The sequence below is a fragment of the Heteronotia binoei genome, chromosome 7, assembly GCF_032191835.1.
Source record: "Heteronotia binoei isolate CCM8104 ecotype False Entrance Well chromosome 7, APGP_CSIRO_Hbin_v1, whole genome shotgun sequence".
In the NCBI taxonomy this organism is placed as follows: domain Eukaryota; kingdom Metazoa; phylum Chordata; class Lepidosauria; order Squamata; family Gekkonidae; genus Heteronotia; species Heteronotia binoei.
In genome coordinates this window covers 69,569,864-69,587,032 of record NC_083229.1, presented here as the reverse complement: position 1 = coordinate 69,587,032, position 17,169 = coordinate 69,569,864, and the positions used below count along the sequence as shown (strand labels likewise).

General features: G+C 41.6%; 1 protein-coding gene across 3 annotated transcripts in view; it reads left to right on the top strand.

Annotated features, from left to right (window-relative positions):
* SNTG1 (syntrophin gamma 1) overlaps positions 1-17,169 on the top strand; it is a 280,518-nt gene that overhangs the window by 36,109 nt on the left and 227,240 nt on the right. For all 3 annotated transcript variants that reach the window (XM_060243820.1, XM_060243821.1, XM_060243818.1), the window contains exon 4: positions 12,583-12,639. In XM_060243820.1, the coding sequence (XP_060099803.1) occupies positions 12,583-12,639 (57 nt within the window). The remainder of the gene's footprint in view (positions 1-12,582; positions 12,640-17,169) is intronic.

The window sequence follows — 17,169 nt, the reverse complement described above, 5'->3', positions numbered from 1 at the left end:
CTGTCTCTGCATTGTAACACTGGATTTCCTTGGTGGTCTCCCATACAAATACTAGCCATGGTCCACCCTGTGTAGCTTCTAAGATCTGATGAGATTAGGCAAACCTGGGCTATCAGGGCAGACCTGTATTAGCCTACAGATTGTTTTATTTCTCCCTCTCTGCTATTAGGAATAGGAAGGGAAAATGGGGAATGAAAGCTACCTCTGTTTCCAGCAGGCTATTTGAATTGTCAGTTTGAGCTTAACACTTGAACATTCTCCAGGTGTAATTCATATAGCAAACTTGAATATTCTGAGATAGGTACTGGGCTGAAGAGTCATATTGTCATAGCTACTCCCCCCATGATGTGTTACTATAGAAACTGTACAAAAATTTAAAAAGATGTAACCATATCTTGATGTTTATGAACAAATCAAGTATGTTTGGAAGGAAGAGGAATAATTTGTTTATCAGTAGAAGGCTCAAGAATAAAAAGAAACAATACAAAAGTGAGTTTCCAGTATTTAATTAGGTAAAGCAATAGAAAAAGCCAGTCAGATCAATGGTTGAAGTTCCTTCATAGAATACTGAACAGTTTGAAAGCAGAGACACACAGTACATGAAATTGAAATTTTAAAAGAAGATCAGTGAAGAGGCTAAGGGCAGGTATGAGAGCGAGCAGAGATGAGAGCCAGATGAAGGCATACAATGAATAAAATGATTTTAATTCATTAATTTGATTCTATAAGAACAGTTATGTGATGGACAGGCTAGGTTCAGCCTCTCCCTAAGTTCAGCCAATGAGAGCAGAAAGAATGGTCAGAGATGGAGACTTGAAAAAGAGCAGCTGAAAAACAATAGAAGGGGTTGGCAGCAGCCAGAAGCTGACAGTTTAAGGAATGAGGTGAGAAGGTTTTTTTTCTGACTCAGGGGAATTGTATAGAAGAGCTGTTTGGAAGAAGCTGAAAATAGTAAATTTGTAACTGAAGGATCTCAGTTGCACTTTATTTGGAACTTTAAGATAAGAATAATGGAACAGAGCTGGCAACACGTCTCATCTTATCTGAAAAAGGAGCTGTGAACTGGATGCCTTACTCATCTGATTTGAATATGGAATTGTGAACTGAATAGTCACTGCCTTAGGGCTCTCTCCCACTGGAAAAAATATGTGAAATCACTGTTTGATGTGTCACGCTTTGGGAAACTTTTGAATTTTTGTTGAGTGAAATACATGTGCAATATTGCTTGTAATCTTACAATGATTATTTATATGTATTAATAATAAATTGCTGTTATTAGTGCTCAATGCGTACCTTACAGTCACATACTTTGTACTTTGTTTATAGGTCTGCTTGTGGCTGAGTAGTCTTTATTACTAGTTTGGGGCATTTCTGTGCCAGTGCAACTGATTAGCATCCCTACTACCGTACTTCTTTCTACTCTCATTTTAATTTTGGGAAGAGTGTTTGTCCCAGCTTCCTAGTACAGACAGAGAGAGGATACAGGGGCCCTGTTCACACACTGTTGAGTCTGTGTTAAACTGACCCGGTTCCGAATATCTTTGTTCTGGATATTATTGATCAGACTGCCATACTGCAATCCGAATCACTCCGCGGTGAAACCATCTTCTGCCGTCCACATGACGGCACAATGCAGTTCTTTTTTTCTTCCACTATTATGCGCATGCATGCATAATGCACATAGGTTAAAACATTATGTAGTTATGCAGTTATGCGCATATTTCTAAGTAGTTAAAAAAATGGCGACTCTGGGACTGGATGTCTTGCTCTGGGACAGCTTTCAGACATCCGGAAGTTGGTTAATATCGCAGCAAAACTATCCAGACGCAGAAAACTACAAGGTGAAACTAGAGAACTCAAAAAACACCACAAAGGAGCAGGTAACAGAATAATTCGGTTCCGAGAAGGATTGGGGGGGGGGAGGCTACCATGAGTTAATACCGGGAGGCAGATGTTGCTGTCTGATCAGCCACTTTAAATCCAGAAGGAAACAGCAGTGACATTTGATTATACTGTGCATCTGAACAGGGCCAGGAACAAGTATGTGCTCATTTCAGTCACCCTCAGGACTGGGAAGCCAAACAGTGGCAAGCTGACCTTAAGGAAGACCAACTCCTCAACTGTCCAGAGGAGGTGTGAGTAATGTGGGCTGACAATGTTGCCCACATGGAGAAAAACACATTCACTCTGCACGCTTGTCAGAGGGCATGAGAGGAGCCCCTGGGCTATGGCAGAGAGGTCTGGCCAGACCACCTCCTTTGTGGCCTGGTATTTTAGTGGACAGGTAGCCTGCAACTCATGGGGCTCCTCAAAGTGCTCCCTCACCATCACATTTGCCATGCCCTGTCTCATGAGCCTCCAGAGGAACTGAACACCCGCCAGATGACTTCCAGCTGAACAGTCATTATGACGGGAACCACAGGGAGATGCTGCCTAGTGGGGGAGGTGAAGGATGAACAGCAGTAGAGTTTTCATTCCCTCCTCTTCCTCAGTTTGTGCTAACGTGTCCCTCTAGGCCCACATGCACTCAACTTGCTGGGAGAGCTCATCTCTCCAGAGATTAAACGTGTTGGCCTACTCAGCAATTCTGCCCTTGATGTGCAGGTCACATCACATTTCCTTCCTGACACACATGTTACCCCCGACCAAACTCTGTCTAACTCGTAGGAAAGGTATTATGCACCTAACTACCTGCATTGCAACTTTCACCTAACAGATTCTGATGCCTTTTTTATGAACCCTCCCAACCTAAAACTATTTTTGTCTTTCAGAACAGCCTAATTTACCTTTGTTTCAATTTTAGTCTTTCTTTCTTTCTTTCTTTCTTTCTTTCTTTCTTTCTTTCTTTCTTTCTTTCTTTCTTTCTTTCTTTCTTTCTTTCTTTCTTTCTTTCTTTCTTTCTTTCTTCTCTCTCTCTCTCTCTCTCCTCTCCTCTCCTCTCCTCTCCTCTCCTCTCCTCTTCTTTTTCCTACACTGTCCATGACAATGGTTTAAGAAACTATCCTTGAGATGGAATGTGGCAAACTGTTTTAAAAGAGTAAGGCTCTTTATTAAACTTCTCCTGATTACATTCTGTTTGAATAGGCCTGATTTCCTGTATGGAAGTACAGGAGCTTCCTCCTGAAAAGTGAAAAACTACAGGACAAATAATTTATCTATAAGGGCCTGTCTTAGGGTTGCCAAGTCCAATTTAAGAAATATCTGGGGAATTTGGGGGTGGAGCCAGGAGACATTGGGGGCGGAGCCAAGAGCAAGGGTGTGACAAGCATAATTGAACTTCAAGGGAGTTCTGGCCATCACATTTAAAGGGACGGCACGAATTTTTAAATGTCTTCCTTCCATAGGAAATAATGAAGGATAGGGGCACCTTCTTTTGGGGCTCATAGAATTGGACCCCCTGGTCCAATCTTTTTGAAACTTGGAAGGTATTTTGGGGAGAGGCACTAGATGCTATACTGAAAATTTGGTACCTCTATCTCAAAAAACAGCCCCCCCCCAGAGCCCCCGATACCCGCGGATCAATTCCCCATCATTCCCTATGGGAATCGTTCATAGAGGTGCATGATGGCTCTGGGGGCGGGGCTTCCCCCGCCGGCCAGCTGGCTGGGGGAGGGGGGAAGCCTGTAAAACCGGGGGATCCCCCTCTGGGACCTGGGGATTGGGAAGCCTAGCCTGTCTTCACTGAAACTCAGAGCACCAAACAACAAACTGTTTTTTAAAGTAAATCTAGGCTAATTGTACCACTGTTTTGAAGACAACCTTGCCTCTTTTAATATTCTCCTAGCATTGACCTAGTTAGGGAGGACCTAAACCCAAAGCTGAAATTTATTTAAAAGTTAAACAGTCTAACCCTTATTACTGAAAGTCTATTTAGCAGCACCTAAGTTGAAACCAAAAGCACACATACAGAACAAACAAACCTCTACCCCCCCAAAAAAGCAAAAGGTCCCTGGGGGTCTCTGACCTAACCCCACCACCACCACCACCACCAGCAGCCCTTTCCAAACAACAAAAATAACTACAAACTAGAAGTGTACAACCTAATCAAAGAGAACCAGGAAAAGGCCTGAGCCCCTAGGCCAGGTGGACCTTGCCATCCCACAGCCTCCTCACTAAACCAGTTTGGTGTAGTGGTTAAGTGCATGGACTCTTATCTGGGAGAACTGGGTTTGATTCCCCAATCCTCCACTTGCACCTGCTGGAATGGTCTTGGGTTAGCCAAAGCTATCACAGGAGTTGTCCTTGAAAGGGAAGTTGCTGTGAGAGCCCTCTCAGCCCCACCCACCTCACAGAGTGTCTGTTGTGGGGGGAGAAGATAAAGGCGATTGTAAGCTGCTCTGAGTCTCTGATGCAGAGAGAAAGGCGGGGTATAAATCTGCAATTCTTCTTCTAAGCCCAAAGGTGAAATAAGGAAACTTGTTAAAAACTGGTTTTAACTGCAAAGTACAAAAAAAAACCCCACACAACAGAAGGCCTACAAATCTAAACAAAGAGAACCAAAAGGTCTGAGGCTCTAGGCCAGGCTGGCCTCACACACACCCCCTCCCACAATACACTCACCAAGCCTAAAGAAGAACTTACAGTAAAATAAGATTTTTTTTTAAATGCTGTTGTAATAAGTCAAACCAATCGCTGTCTTCAGCCTTCTCCGGGCAGGCAAAATTTGATCCAAAGTCCACAAACAGGCTGTCAGGCAGCAGGAGAGTCAGGCTCAGAGCAGCAGCTGAAGCAAAAGCCAGCCACAAAATGTCCAACCAAACCTCCCAGCAGCAATGGAGTCTAGCTCGGCTAGACCCCATCTTTTATGCTCTCTGCCCTTGCACAGAAGAATTTCAAAAAGGAACTAACTTCCATGATTGGCTAAAGAGCAATGTATGTTCCTCCCAACTAGAAATTCTATTTGCCAAATTCCCACTGCTTTCTCTCGCCCACCAGTTTTCTAGGAAACAGTCAGGGAAAACAAGATAGGTAGCTGGGCTTCAGATTTGAAGCCAGTAACAACCTTGTGAAGTTGCAATACAATGCCATTTGAAAATGCATTTTAGGGATTGGCTCTAAGCTCCCCCTCAAAGGCATTAGCAATTGGCCTGCAGAGTTCTCTCTTCCCCCTCTCTCCTGTTGCTCTGGAAGCCGGAGCAAATTGTGGGGAAAGCCAGAAACAGCAGAAAAGAGTCAGAAATGGAAGGTGTTTATCCCTTTAAAGTTTAAATCCCTCTAGAACTTCTATTCAGTATTGCCAAATATATCTGAATAAAAGCCAAAGAATCACAGAGTTGAAAAGGGCCTCATCCAGTTTGGTGTAGTGATTGGCCAACTAGTCCAAACCCCCTTGTGAATCAAATCTGATTCAGTTTAGGAAATACCTGAATAATACTGATAAGGTATTATTTGAGTAATTATTTGGCTCAGTTTATACCAAATGCATACCCCTAGAGGTGGGTGTGACATTCTGAACTATATATAACCTGTAGGAAAGATATATCTAGACATATGCTAAGACTGAACAAAAGGAACAGGAAGTAAAATAATTATTTATTCAAGGGTAGAAGGTTGTGCAGAGTCTTGAAGAAACAAATCATGTGCCCTTAATGACAGGGAAGGGAGAGAGTTTAGGAGATAGATTGACTAGGTACATGTCACAATAACAAATGAAGTCAACAGGACATTTGAAGGAAGTCAGGATTTGAAAGAAGTCAGGACTGGCCATGGATGTGTTTGGTGAAGCTGCTTTTCCATCAAGAGGTGAGAATGCTGACTTCTTTCATTCCATCAGTCTTTCCCTAGTGAGGCTTTATTGGAAAACTGTGTAAATAAACATTTTGCTTTTTGCAAACTGAACAAATAGAGTTCCAGTTCTCAATTTTGTTCTGGGATATAAGTTGGAGTAGCATGGATGGCATCTGTTTTAAAGTACTGTTTTCAGTATCAGAATAAGATGACTTTCAGTAGAACAACTGAAATAATAAATCTTGTGAAACAACTAAAATAGTCACAATAATAGTATTTCCTAACATTCCTCTCCATTCCTGCAGCATTTTCTGAGCTCCTGAAAATGATTCCTGGTATTGCAGGAACTGTATGGAAGAATTGCTATTTGAGGAGGAGGGGGCTAGAGGTCTTCTTCTACATCTTTCACTTATGGAACTCTGCTGATTGACAAGAAAGGAGGAAGCAATTTAACTCTCTTCCCCATCCTCAGTGCAGTGCCTCAGCCCATGCAGCTATTCTTCTGTGTGGGTTGCCAGGCTAGGGATGGGCATGAACCTCATCACAAACCTAATTTCATCACAAAAATTGTATGGTTCATTGTTAGCGAACTGAGGTTGTGTGTTCATGTCTGCAGTGAACCTCCCACAAACCTCCGTGGTTTTCAGTGAGCTTCAAGCAGTTTGTGTTAGCAGTTCATGTGGCAGACATGCTGGCACCAATCAATTAATCATCAAAACAACAGGGGAAATATACTTTTGCAGCCCTTCTGCAGTGGCCTCCAGAGCTCAACAGGAAGTGTTGGCTGCCAACAAGAGAGCAGAATGGATATAAACACCCAGCTCACACAGAGTTATTTTTGCAGCTGGCAATTAGGCAGGGAGAGAGTTAGAGGCAGAGAAGAAAGGGAACTGGAAGTCATTCCTCAGTATGAAAACAGTGGGGGTGGGGGTGTTTGGTGCTTACTCGGGCCTGGGCACTGATCCTTCTGTTCAAACAAAGCAAAGAGGCCCTAACAGTGGGTTCCTTGGCTGAGGACCCACAGTCCACTTCAGTGGGGTTTTTGAACCCTCAATTTCTAACCCCTTTTGCCCAATGGACCCTAGGACCCTAGGGTCCCCAACTTCCATGCCTCTGGGCACCCCCCCCAACACCTTGATTTAGCATCATTAGCTGCCTTTGCTGTGTCTGCCCCTCATCTTGGTTTTCCAATTTTCCACCCCCCCCCCCTCATGAGCTAGACCTCCAGTTAGATCCTCCTTTTACACTGTGAACTCTAAGATCCTCAACTTCTATACCTCTAGGCATCTCCTGCTGGGCTTAACACCATCAGCTTCTTTTGCTGTGCCTGCCTCTCACCTTGATTTTCCAAATCTTCACCCCCACTCCTGCACTAGACCTCCTGTTGGTTTCCCCATTTTGCACTTTGGACCCTATAATCCAAACATTTCACACCTCTTGGCACTGTCCCACACATTGGAATTATTATCAACTGCCCTTGCTGTGCTTGCCCTTCATCTTGTTTTCCAATTTTGTATCCCCCCTCCTTCGCCAGACCCAATGGGAGGTCTGACTCAGGAGAGGGGGTGGAGAGTTGGAAAACCAAGATGAGGGGCAGGCACTTTGAATCCTCCAGGTGACCACCTCCCGGGACCAAGAACATAAGAACATAAGAGAAGAAGAAGAAGAAGATATTGGATTTATATCCCGCCCTCCACTCCGAAGAGTCTCAGAGTGGCTCACAATCTCCTTTACCTTCCTCCCCCACAACAAACACCCTGTGAGGTGGGTGGGGCTGGAGAGGGCTCTCACAGCAGCTGCCCTTTCAAGGACAACCTCTGCCAGAGCTATGGCTGACCCAAGGCCATTCCAGCAGGTGCAAGTGGAGGAGTGGGGAATCAAACCCGGTTCTCCCAGATAAGAGTCCGCACACTTAACCACTACACCAAACTGGCTAAGAAGCCATGTTAGATCAGGCCAATGGCCATGTTAGATCAGGCCAATGGCCCATCCAGTCCAACATTCTGTGTCACACAGTGGCCAAAAAAACCCTATACACACACACACACACACACACACACTGTGGCTAATAGCCACTGATGGACCTCTTGAAGCTGGCTATGCTTGTAGCCGCCACCACCTCCTGTGGCAGTGAATTCCACATGTTAATCACCCTTTGGGTGAAGAAGTACTTCCTTTTATCCGTTTTAACCTGACTGCTCAGCAATTTCATCGAATGCCCGCAAGTTCTTGTATTGTGAGAAAGGGAGAAAAGGACTTTGTAGCTGGGATTCTTGGCCCCAATGTGCATTACTTTGCACTTGGCCACATTGAACCACAATGGCCACAAGGAAAAGGATTGCCCATCTTCAGCAACAATGGAGGTAGAAGGTCATCCCAGGAAGGTCTATGAGTTTGATGTTTCTAGCTTCCCGGGGGGTCCATTTGACACAATCCTGAACCTGCAGCTATGACTTCCCCAGAGAGCACTTTCCTGGGAGCAGCTGCTTTGGGGGACTGTAACTCACTCCCCTAAATCCAATCCTCACCAGACTTGAAGGGCAGGTAGAGGAGAGTCAGTTGGAGACTCGTTGTAAGTTTAGTATCTCTTACCCACAGGGGAGCAATTTTACCGTATCACAAACCTCACAAAGTGAGCCATTTGGCAAATGGACAAACCTTCATTTTCTGGTTTGTGCCCATTCCTAATCAGGAAGGGTAGAAGGAGTGGAGAGGAATGCTAGAAAACTACACATTTCATCCAAGGATACTGGCCAATAATTAAATTTCTGAACAATTTGTCATTTTTAAAAGATGGGTTCTACTTGCAAATTTATAATTTAAAATACTAGAAGACAGAAAAGATGTAAAGAAAATATGAGTTGTGAAGGAAAGGCAGAGGTTAGAGGTCATGAACCCGGGGTTTTCCTTTCAAGCAAATCTTTGATACACTGCACCTAACTGTGGCTTTAACTGGCCTTGGAGGGCTGCAAAATTTTCTTGGATTGTTTCTTCCCTTTCCTTAAATGACCTTAAAAGCCATTGAATTTCCATTGTACTGCCAAACCCAATCTGGTTTTATTTATTAAAAGATTTATCATTTTCCTGAATGCATTTCACTAATACGCTAGAACATCTATTATTTATATTGTACCTGACATTTGAATAATATCTTGGCACACATGCATAACATTTGTTTTTATTTAGTTATATGAGTGGATATTCTTGCAGTGTTACAGCTAGCCTATATCTTGAGAATATTATTTTAGATCATAGCAAATGAGGTGCTCCATTTAGTTAACCTGGCTGAACTTTATGTGCAGATTAAACACATAGACCATTAGCTATTTATATGAATATAATTATGTAAGTTACTTTTCTTGCCAGAGCAATTGTTAGAGAGGACTCCATATCAGCCTTTACTAAGAAACTGAAGAAATCCAAAATGATTAGTTTCATCTTGGCTGAGAAAGAGATCTTATGTATACAACACTGACTCCCCCTCACCCCGCACATGGTTTATAATAGTTATGTAGCACTGATCAGATGTGTCCAGTTGACTTTGGCTAAGCATATTTTCACAGGATGTTCACTGTTACAAGAACATATTGTGTGTTTTGCATCAGTGAAAATTAGGCCAGGAATAATTATCTTCACTTCCAGCATCATCCCCAAATGCAGCACTACATTTTTTTTTTCCTTGTAGGCAAAAGAATGTCAAGCATTTACTTATATGCAGAAGAACATAAAGAGATCCACACAGAGATGCCCTTTGGGGTGGGAGCAAAAATGTCTTCTTATAAATTCAAGCACTGAGAATCAAGTCTTTACCTTCATACCCCCCCCCCCCTTTTATAATATTACAAGGATGAACATATATGAACATATGAAGCTGCCTTATACTGAATCAGACCTTTGGTCTATCAAAGTCAGTATTGTCTTCTTAGACTGGCAGCGGCTCTCCAGGGTCTCAAGTTGAGATTTTTCACACCTATTTGCCTGGACCCTTTTTTGGAAATGCCAGGGATTGAACCTGGGACCTTCTGCTTCCCAAGCAGATGCTCTACCACTGAGCCACCGTCCTTCCCCAAGGATCTCAATGAGAATGAAGTGCAGACTGTATTATAGGACAAATCAGTATTAAGGATAAGGACTCTCTCTCTCTCTCCCCCTCTGTGTGTATGTGTGTGTGTGTTTAAGGTTGCCCTATTGTCCCATAGGAGTGTGACAGATTGTTGGGAAATGTATAAAGCTTGAGGGAACTTGTCATTTTCTCCCCCTAACCCATACAAATAAATGCTTTTGATACATTATATTTATTTTTTACATTATATTTATTTTACACCAGCAACTAATTTTTGTTTGCTGTTTGTACTGTCACATAAACATTTCTTAGTTCTGCCTTGAACTGAACTACTTTTGGCATGATTTAGGCGGCATAGACTTATTTTCTAAGAACCACAAATGGAGTCCATCTTTGGGAAAATATGTTTGCTTCCCCTACCTTTCTGTTTGAAAGCTGCTCCTGAAAGATAGGGGTCCCTCAGGACTGGCTTAGGATACAGCAGGAGTGATGCAGCTGAAAGGAGAAAATTTATTCCCCACAAGCTTGTCCCTAGATCATGATGGGTAGCCATGGTAATCTATATCAGTAGAAAAGAGCAAGAGTCCAGCAGCACCTTAAAACTAACAAAATTTGTGGCAGGGTATGAGCTTTCATGAGACATTGCTCACTTCTTCAGATAGAAGGAAGTTTATCCCTAATGGACATATTGTGCTCACTTGGGCAAAAAATGGTTTCCACAAGAGAACAGTCATAATAAGAGTTGTAAGAATGTATGCTCAAATTATTCTTTATCTAGACAGTTCACCTGCCTTTTCTGTGAAAAAACTCACCACCATGCAATCTTTATTTTATGCATTGTATTGCTTTTACTGCACTGTTTTATACCTTTATAATCTATCTCATGTCTTAAACAATTTCTTTTTTTTGCTTTTACATATATATTTATTGAAGAAAGAATTTTATGATTTAACTTTACAAACACAGTTATTTATATTTTAATAAACATAATTTCACAAAAGCACTTTTCTTCACCCCCATCTTCTTTCTGGTGTTGGAGAGCCAGTTTGGTGTAGTGGTTAAGTGTGCGGACTCTTATCTGGGAGAACCGGGTTTGATTCCCCACTCCACCACTTGCACCTGCTGGAATGGCCTTGGGTCAGCCATAGCTCTGCCAGAGGTTGTCCTTGAAAGGGCAGCTGCTGTGAGAGCCCTCTCCAGCCCCACCCACCTCACAGGGTGTCTGTTGTGGGGGACGAAGGTAAAGGAGATTGTGAGCCGCTCTGAGACTCTTCGGAGTGGAGGGCGGGATATAAATCCAATATCTTCTTCTTCTTCTTCACAATCACTTAATATAGTTTATATAGTCATCAAGCTACTCATAGTCCTTGATAACAAATATACAATAAATATGCAAACTAATTTTGAACTGATTTAATCCTTAATTATATTAAACAATTTCTGTTTGCGTTGTCTAATTCTGCAATTCTAGGCCTTTTGCATTGTTATTGAATGTTTTATGTTATCTGACTGAATTGTTCATTTATATTTTTCAATTTGCCTTGGGTCTCAGTGAGAAAGGCAGATGATGAATGAACGAATTAATAAGATTCAGCAGGAGACTCCTCAGATCTGTGGGTCACTCACTATGAAACATACATGTATGTAGGAAGGAAAATAGTAACAAGAGATAGGACGGGGGAAGCTGTGGGAAAGCAGTATGGGAATTTGCATGTGCAATCAGGTATTTCCCCCCCATGACATATGCAAATTATTTGAATACGATGGTTTGTCAAAATTTCAACTGTGCTGATTGCAGCTTGTATACAGTTTATGAACTGAACTGTCTGGGCAATCAAAGATGCCTGGTTGTGATTGGCACAAAGGATTACCGCTTTTGTATGCATTTTATTCTACGGGGAGGTAACATGGTGAAATTTTGGACTGGGAGGCTGGGAATCACAACCTGAAATTTTTTTCACATATTTTGTTGTTTGTATCTAATGATTTCAGTTGATTGGATTAATCTTCTACCATCAACCTTGAATACATTATTTCTGAATTTTTAATTATTATTTGCTGAGTTATGTCCTAATTTACATAAGAATGGAAAATTACTGTCTTCCACAACTAGAGGTATAGGAATCTCTATCTCTCTGAAAGGGGAAAGAGGAAAGCAGTTATTTAGTACTTAGGAATTGTGGGTAATCTGTAAACTTGGTTTCATTAAAGAAGCTACTTTGTGCTATATATTTTCTGGTTACATTTTAAGTATTATTGCAGCCACTTACCTTTCTTCATTTAAATATATATGCATATTTGTCATTACTACATGAGTGAAAATGGATTTGCAATCTGCGTAAGGGGGAGAGGCCACTGGTAAAAGACTGGAGGTGCATCTGCTTGTGAGTTATTTTGCATAGATTGGCCAGTCTAACATTCCACATTCTTTAAAGGAGGCATAAACATCATTTAGGACTACATGCATGCATGTGGCAGCCTTTACTGGTACAACTTTTATGAAATTGAAAACATTTGTACTAATGTTAATAATTTTGCTTTACAGTTAAATACTATGTTTTAGAAAATTGTAAATGGCCCAGACTAAAATAGTTCAGTTAATATGCCTACGAACAATAACATATGAAAGGTAGGGGAAAACACTCGATTCCTCCTCTCTCTAATAACAAATTTAAACTAAATATTGGAGTTTGGGACTCACTTTTAAAAATATGATGCACAGGCTAGGTGTAGTTGTAGATATTTTAAGAGATGATAGTTTACACATAACTGAACCTGTTTTCTCATTTCAGGAAAGAACTGTAACAATCAGAAGACAAACTGTAGGAGGATTTGGATTAAGTATAAAGGTAGTATGTATTCTCTCTATTGTTCTGTGTATTACATTAGAAGTGTCTTTTGTCTTGCAGACAGTGTTTTTAATGAGATCAAAAGGTGCTTGAAAGCGCAGGTAACAGTGCAGTCAATGAGATCTGAAAGGCTTCACTAAATGTGTTTATTTTTAAGATAGGGCTGCAGGGTTTAGAGGAGGGTGGAGAGGCAGCATTCCATTAAGATTCAGTTTGGGTGTTCTCTAAAGTTTGATACATAAATTAAAAAGTAGATAGGCAACTGCTCTGTCTTTTGTTCCAGACATTTCAATTATAAATTCTCATTAATGATGGCTAAATCACAGTGACAGGCACACAGAGCATCCAGTGAATTCATCTGGAATTTAGTATTATTTTCTTAGTTGCTCATTAATAACTAAAAGGGGTATTCTGGCACCATGAAGAGTAACAGATTTACCGAAGTACCACTTTTCACGGACTACAAAAGATTAAATAAATCTGTTAGTTTTCAAGATTCTATGAGACTTCTTTTGTGTTTGCTTCAGGACATTACCAGTGGTATCCAAAGCAGAGCTGCACCTTTCAATATCAGTTGAAGGGAGCTGAATTATTAGGGTGCAATTTTGCTTACGGTTGAACTGTAAAGTTGTTACACCAGGTGGATGTGTTACCATGGAAGGTTCTCATCAGTAATAATGTTTTCCTCATCAATTTTGTTTTGCTTTAGATAGAATTGTTAATTCACAGGGGAATTTATTTTTTCTCCCTTGTGTCAAGGTGAAGCTTAAGAAACATGAAAGGCCCATAAAGGCTTCTTTCAAAAGAAAGGAAAGGTGTTTTGAATAACTTGCTTGAACTCTGAAACATGACCTCCTTTTATCTAAAAGACATCATAACACTTGCAGCTATAGAGCTAGATGAAGTTACTGCACATGAATGCAAAATAGCATTAATGCATGCATAAGTTTCCCAGAATTAATCTTTTAAAATGTGACTCAGAGAACAAGTTGACCTGTATTTTTCTCATTTTGTAATTGATGAGAGGGAGTCTTAAAATTAGTCTTTTTTGTTGGTCTGTTATCCTATTTGATCATGTTAACAGCTAAATGCTGTATTATAGCTAAAGCCTTATAAAAGTGAAAAAGGAGACTTTTAAAAATAATTAAAAGGAGACTTAGAATCACAGAATCATAGAGTTGGAAGGGACCTCAAGGGTCATCTAGTCCAGCCCCCTGCACAATGCTGGAAACTCACAAACACCTCCCCCTAAATTCACAGGATCACAGGATTCTCAGACTCCAAAAATAACTATAAAAAAAAACACAGCCCACACACCAACCAGAGGTAATTTAAAAAAACCAAAACGTTACAGAAAGAAACTTAACTTTTAACCCACCCACCTCAAAACCAGAACCAGGAAAAGGAACAACAAGACAGGATGCAAAACCAGCAACAACAGAGAATAGATCCAAACAGATCACTGAGAAAAGGCCAACAAACTCAACTGTTAAAAAGTGACCTTTTTAACAATGAAAATTAGGCCAAACAGCCCCCCCCACCCCAAGAACCAGAACCAGAAGAGAAAAGGATCAACAGCAGCACAACACAGCAACGACAAATCAAACACAGAATCTTTTTAAAACAGTTAAAAACTTGACTTTTAACAATACAGGAACTTTACTAACCCCTCCCCCCAAAAAACCTTCACCCTAACCCCAAGAAATCCAAGCCACCCAAATCAGGAAAAGTAAAAGGACACTGCACTTTTAAAAGTCCTCTCATTAAATTAAGATATGGGCAAATTGGCAACTCCCCGCACCCCAGGCCCCCACCCCCAGCAGAACCCCCTACCCCCAAATAAGCTAACCAGTACTCACCCACCCAGATTTGGATAAGTAAAGGGACTCTGAGTCTTAAAAAGTCCTTTTACTAACTAAAATAAAAACAAGAACCCCAAGAGTGTCTTACCTTAGATGTCTTCTCTTCTCCAGGAAGGTCAGGCAAGGCTGAGAGAGAGCAGCAGCAGCTGAAGCCAAGGGCCAGCACAGCACAATCTCTCTCACACACCAACACAGCAGCAATGGAATGGAGTCCAGCCAGGCAGATTCCTTAAAAAGTTTCTCTGACCCTACACAGAGCAGTTTCAAAAAATACCACTGCTCTGTGATTGGCCAGAGAACACTGTTTACTTGGATACCCAAGTAAACAAAAGAACAGCAACTGGGGGATTAGCCCAGCCATCAGCTACACAACAGCCCTGCAAAGCATGCATTTGCAATGCATTTTGCAAATGCATGCTTTGGATTGGCTGCTGGGGCTCCTCTCCCCCTCCCTCCCTGATCCCAGGGAGGCTATGGGAGAGGCTGGAAAAGGCTTCCAAAGGTGGGAAAGGAGGCAAGCAGCTCCCCTAAGATTGCAGAAGCTCCTTTCCTGCCTTTTCCATGGAGTTCCATATACTTCTGAATATCGATTTGGAAGTATACGGGGAACCATATACGGCTCCCGGATAATGGCTTCCAATTAGATTCGGAAGTATACGGCACCATATACTTCCGAATCAGGGGTGATTTGGAGGTTCCTTCGATTCGGCCAAACCGAATGCACACCCATAATGGCCATCTGGCTTCTGTTTCAAAGCCTCCAAGGAAAGAGAGCCCACCACCTCCCAAGGAAGCCTGTTCCACTGAGGAATCACTCTAACGTTCAGGAAGTTCTTCATAATGTTGAGTTAGAAACTCTTTTGATTTAATTTCAACCCATTGGTTCTGGTCCTACCTTCTGGGGCCACAGAAAATAATTCTACACCATCCTCTATATGACAGCCCTTCAAGTACTTGAAGATGGTGATCATAATACCTCTCAGCCACCTCATCTCCAGGCTAAACATCCCCAGCTCCTTCAACCTTTCCTCATAGGACTTGATCCCCAGACCCCTCACCACCTTCGTCGCCCTCCTCTGGACCTGTTCCAGCTTGTCTATATCCTTCTTAAAATGTGGTGCCCAAAACTGATCACAAAACTCTAGGTGAGGTCTTACCAGAACAGTGTAAAGTAATGCCATCACATCACGTGATCTGGACACTATACTTCTGTTGATACTGCCCAAAATTGCATTTGCCTTTTTAGCCACCGCATCACACCATTGATGTGTGATCCACTAAGACCCCTAGATCCTTTTTGCCCATACTACCGCTAAGACAAGTCTCCCCCATCCTATAACCATGCATTGGATTTTTCCTACCTAAATGCAGAACTTTACATTTCTCCCTGTTAAAATTCATTTTATTGATTTTAGCCTAGTTTTCCAGCCTGTCAAGTTCATCCTGTATCCTGTTTCTATCTTCTACTGTATTTGCAACCCCTCCCAATTTCGTATCATCGGCAAATTTAATAAGCATTCCCTCTATTCCTTCATCCAAATAGTTTATAAAGATGTTGAACAAAACAGGTCCCAGGACAGATCCTTGAGGCACTCCACTTGTCACTCCTCTCCAAGAGGATGAGGAACCATTCACAAGCACTCTTTGGGTGTGATCTGTCAACCAGTTACAAATCCACCTAACGGTAACAGGATCCAAACCACATTTTACCAACTTGTCAACAAGGATAGTACGTGGAACCTTATCAAAAGCCTTACTGAAATCAAGATAAACGATGTCTTCAGCATTCCCCTGATTCAGCAAGGTAGTCACTTTCTCAAAAAAAGAGATCAGGTTAATCTGTCATTACTTGTTCTTGAGAAACCCATGCTGGCTCTTAGTAATCACATCTATTATTTCTAAATGTTCCAGGATCGACTGCTGATTTGTTCCAAAACTTTTCCAGGTATAGATGTCAAGCTGATGGGTCAGTAGTTACCTGGATTGTCTTTTTTCCCCTTCCTGAAGATGGGGACAGCATTCACACACCTCCAATCTTTCAGCACCTCTCCTGTTCTCTAAGAATTCTCAAAAATAATAGCCAGAGGCTCAGAAATTACATCCGCAAGCTCTTTTAGAATCCATGGGTGCAATTATCTGGCCCTGAGGACTTAGCTTCATTTAAAGAAACTAGGTGTTTATGTACTACCCTATGCTGATCATAGGATGGAACTTCATACCCTCCTTATATGTTCTGTTTTTGCCATGTTGAGCACCGTTTCCCTCAGAAGAGAAGACTGAGAAAAAATAGGAATTGAGCAGTTCCGCCCTCTCTTCATTACCTGATACAATTTCACTTTCTTGCCCTCGTAATGGGCCTACCGTGTCCTTGTTCTTTTTCTTACTCTGAACATAAGAAAAGAACCCTTTTTTGTTGTTTTTAGCATCGTTGGCCAGCCTAAGCTCATACTGAGCTTTAGCTTTTCTAACTTTTTCTCTTCAAGCACTGGTGATTTGTTTATATTCATCCTTGGTTATAAGGCCCTCCTTCCAATTCCTAGAGGAGTCTTTTTTGTTTCTCAAGTCTTTAGAGAGCCATTTATCGAGCCAACTCGGCTTCTTTATGCTTTTAACATTTTTTTCTTATCAGAGGAATCGTCTATGATTGCGCTTTCATTATTTCGCTTTT